The 874-nt window shown below is 36.2% G+C and overlaps 1 protein-coding gene across 1 annotated transcript; it reads right to left on the bottom strand.

Annotated features, from left to right (window-relative positions):
* Positions 1-5: 5 nt before the first annotated feature.
* Positions 6-868, bottom strand: LOC106477909 (sulfotransferase 1C2-like; the record flags this gene model as incomplete). The annotated part of the gene is made up of 1 exon (XM_013938426.2): positions 6-868. A coding segment is annotated over exon 1 (636 nt), but the record flags the coding sequence as incomplete, so codon positions are not given.
* Positions 869-874: the final 6 nt, after the last annotated feature.

The following is an 874-nucleotide window of genomic DNA, read 5'->3' on the forward strand; positions in this document are numbered from 1 at the left end:
TTTGTGTAAAATTTCTCCATTAATCGCTTTGATTGGACAGGAGAAAAATAATTTTTCCAATCTACAACAGCTCCTTTTCGTATTAATTCGAAGTTATGAGGCATTTTCAAATCTTTTATTTTAAAATACTCCATAACATATTTCAACCCATCTGGAACCTCTGTTCCATTCAAATTAGTTTCATCTATATTGGAATAAAATAACTTCATATCTTCATTAAAGCGTTTCATAAATTTTATGCTTGTGTGATCGAGAATCTTCATCATAATTTCATCATCGGACTCCAATGTATCTCCATACTGTGGACCTAGAAACTTGGCCAATTTGAGAACAGCAGCTTTGGTGTCCTCCTTCATTTCTTCGTATGTTATAAAGCAGACGTTGGGATCATTTCTGTGTTCGTACCCGGAAAGAAGATGATCAAAGTAATCTCCCCATTCGGTTTCGCCATTGATGAAGACCTCGAAAAAGTCGTCGAAGCTTCCATCTTGAAAATGATATTCTGGAAACATTTTGGTGTGATGATAGAAGGACACACAACAGTCTCTAGGATTTCTAGCTACGTAGATGTATTTGGCATTAGGTGAATAGGGGCACATATGAAACGGCAGGTGTGTTTTAATGGCTCCAGGATGAATCATATTTTCTACAAAATTTGGCCCCACTATTTCTATGAAAGGACTGCGTTTTTGAACATCTTCGAAACTTTTAAATGTTTCTCCCTTGTTTAGAATATTATGTACAATATGTTGGGTCCAAGTAGTTCCACATTTTGGAAAGGTCACGACAAATATGTCATCATCACGAGGTTTATATTGGATAGCACCTCGTACACAATCCGGCGAAAATGTTATGTTTATGGTAAAACCGTCTA

This window comes from Limulus polyphemus, unplaced genomic scaffold, assembly GCF_000517525.1.
Source record: "Limulus polyphemus unplaced genomic scaffold, Limulus_polyphemus-2.1.2 Scaffold97954, whole genome shotgun sequence".
Lineage (NCBI taxonomy): Eukaryota > Metazoa > Arthropoda > Merostomata > Xiphosura > Limulidae > Limulus > Limulus polyphemus.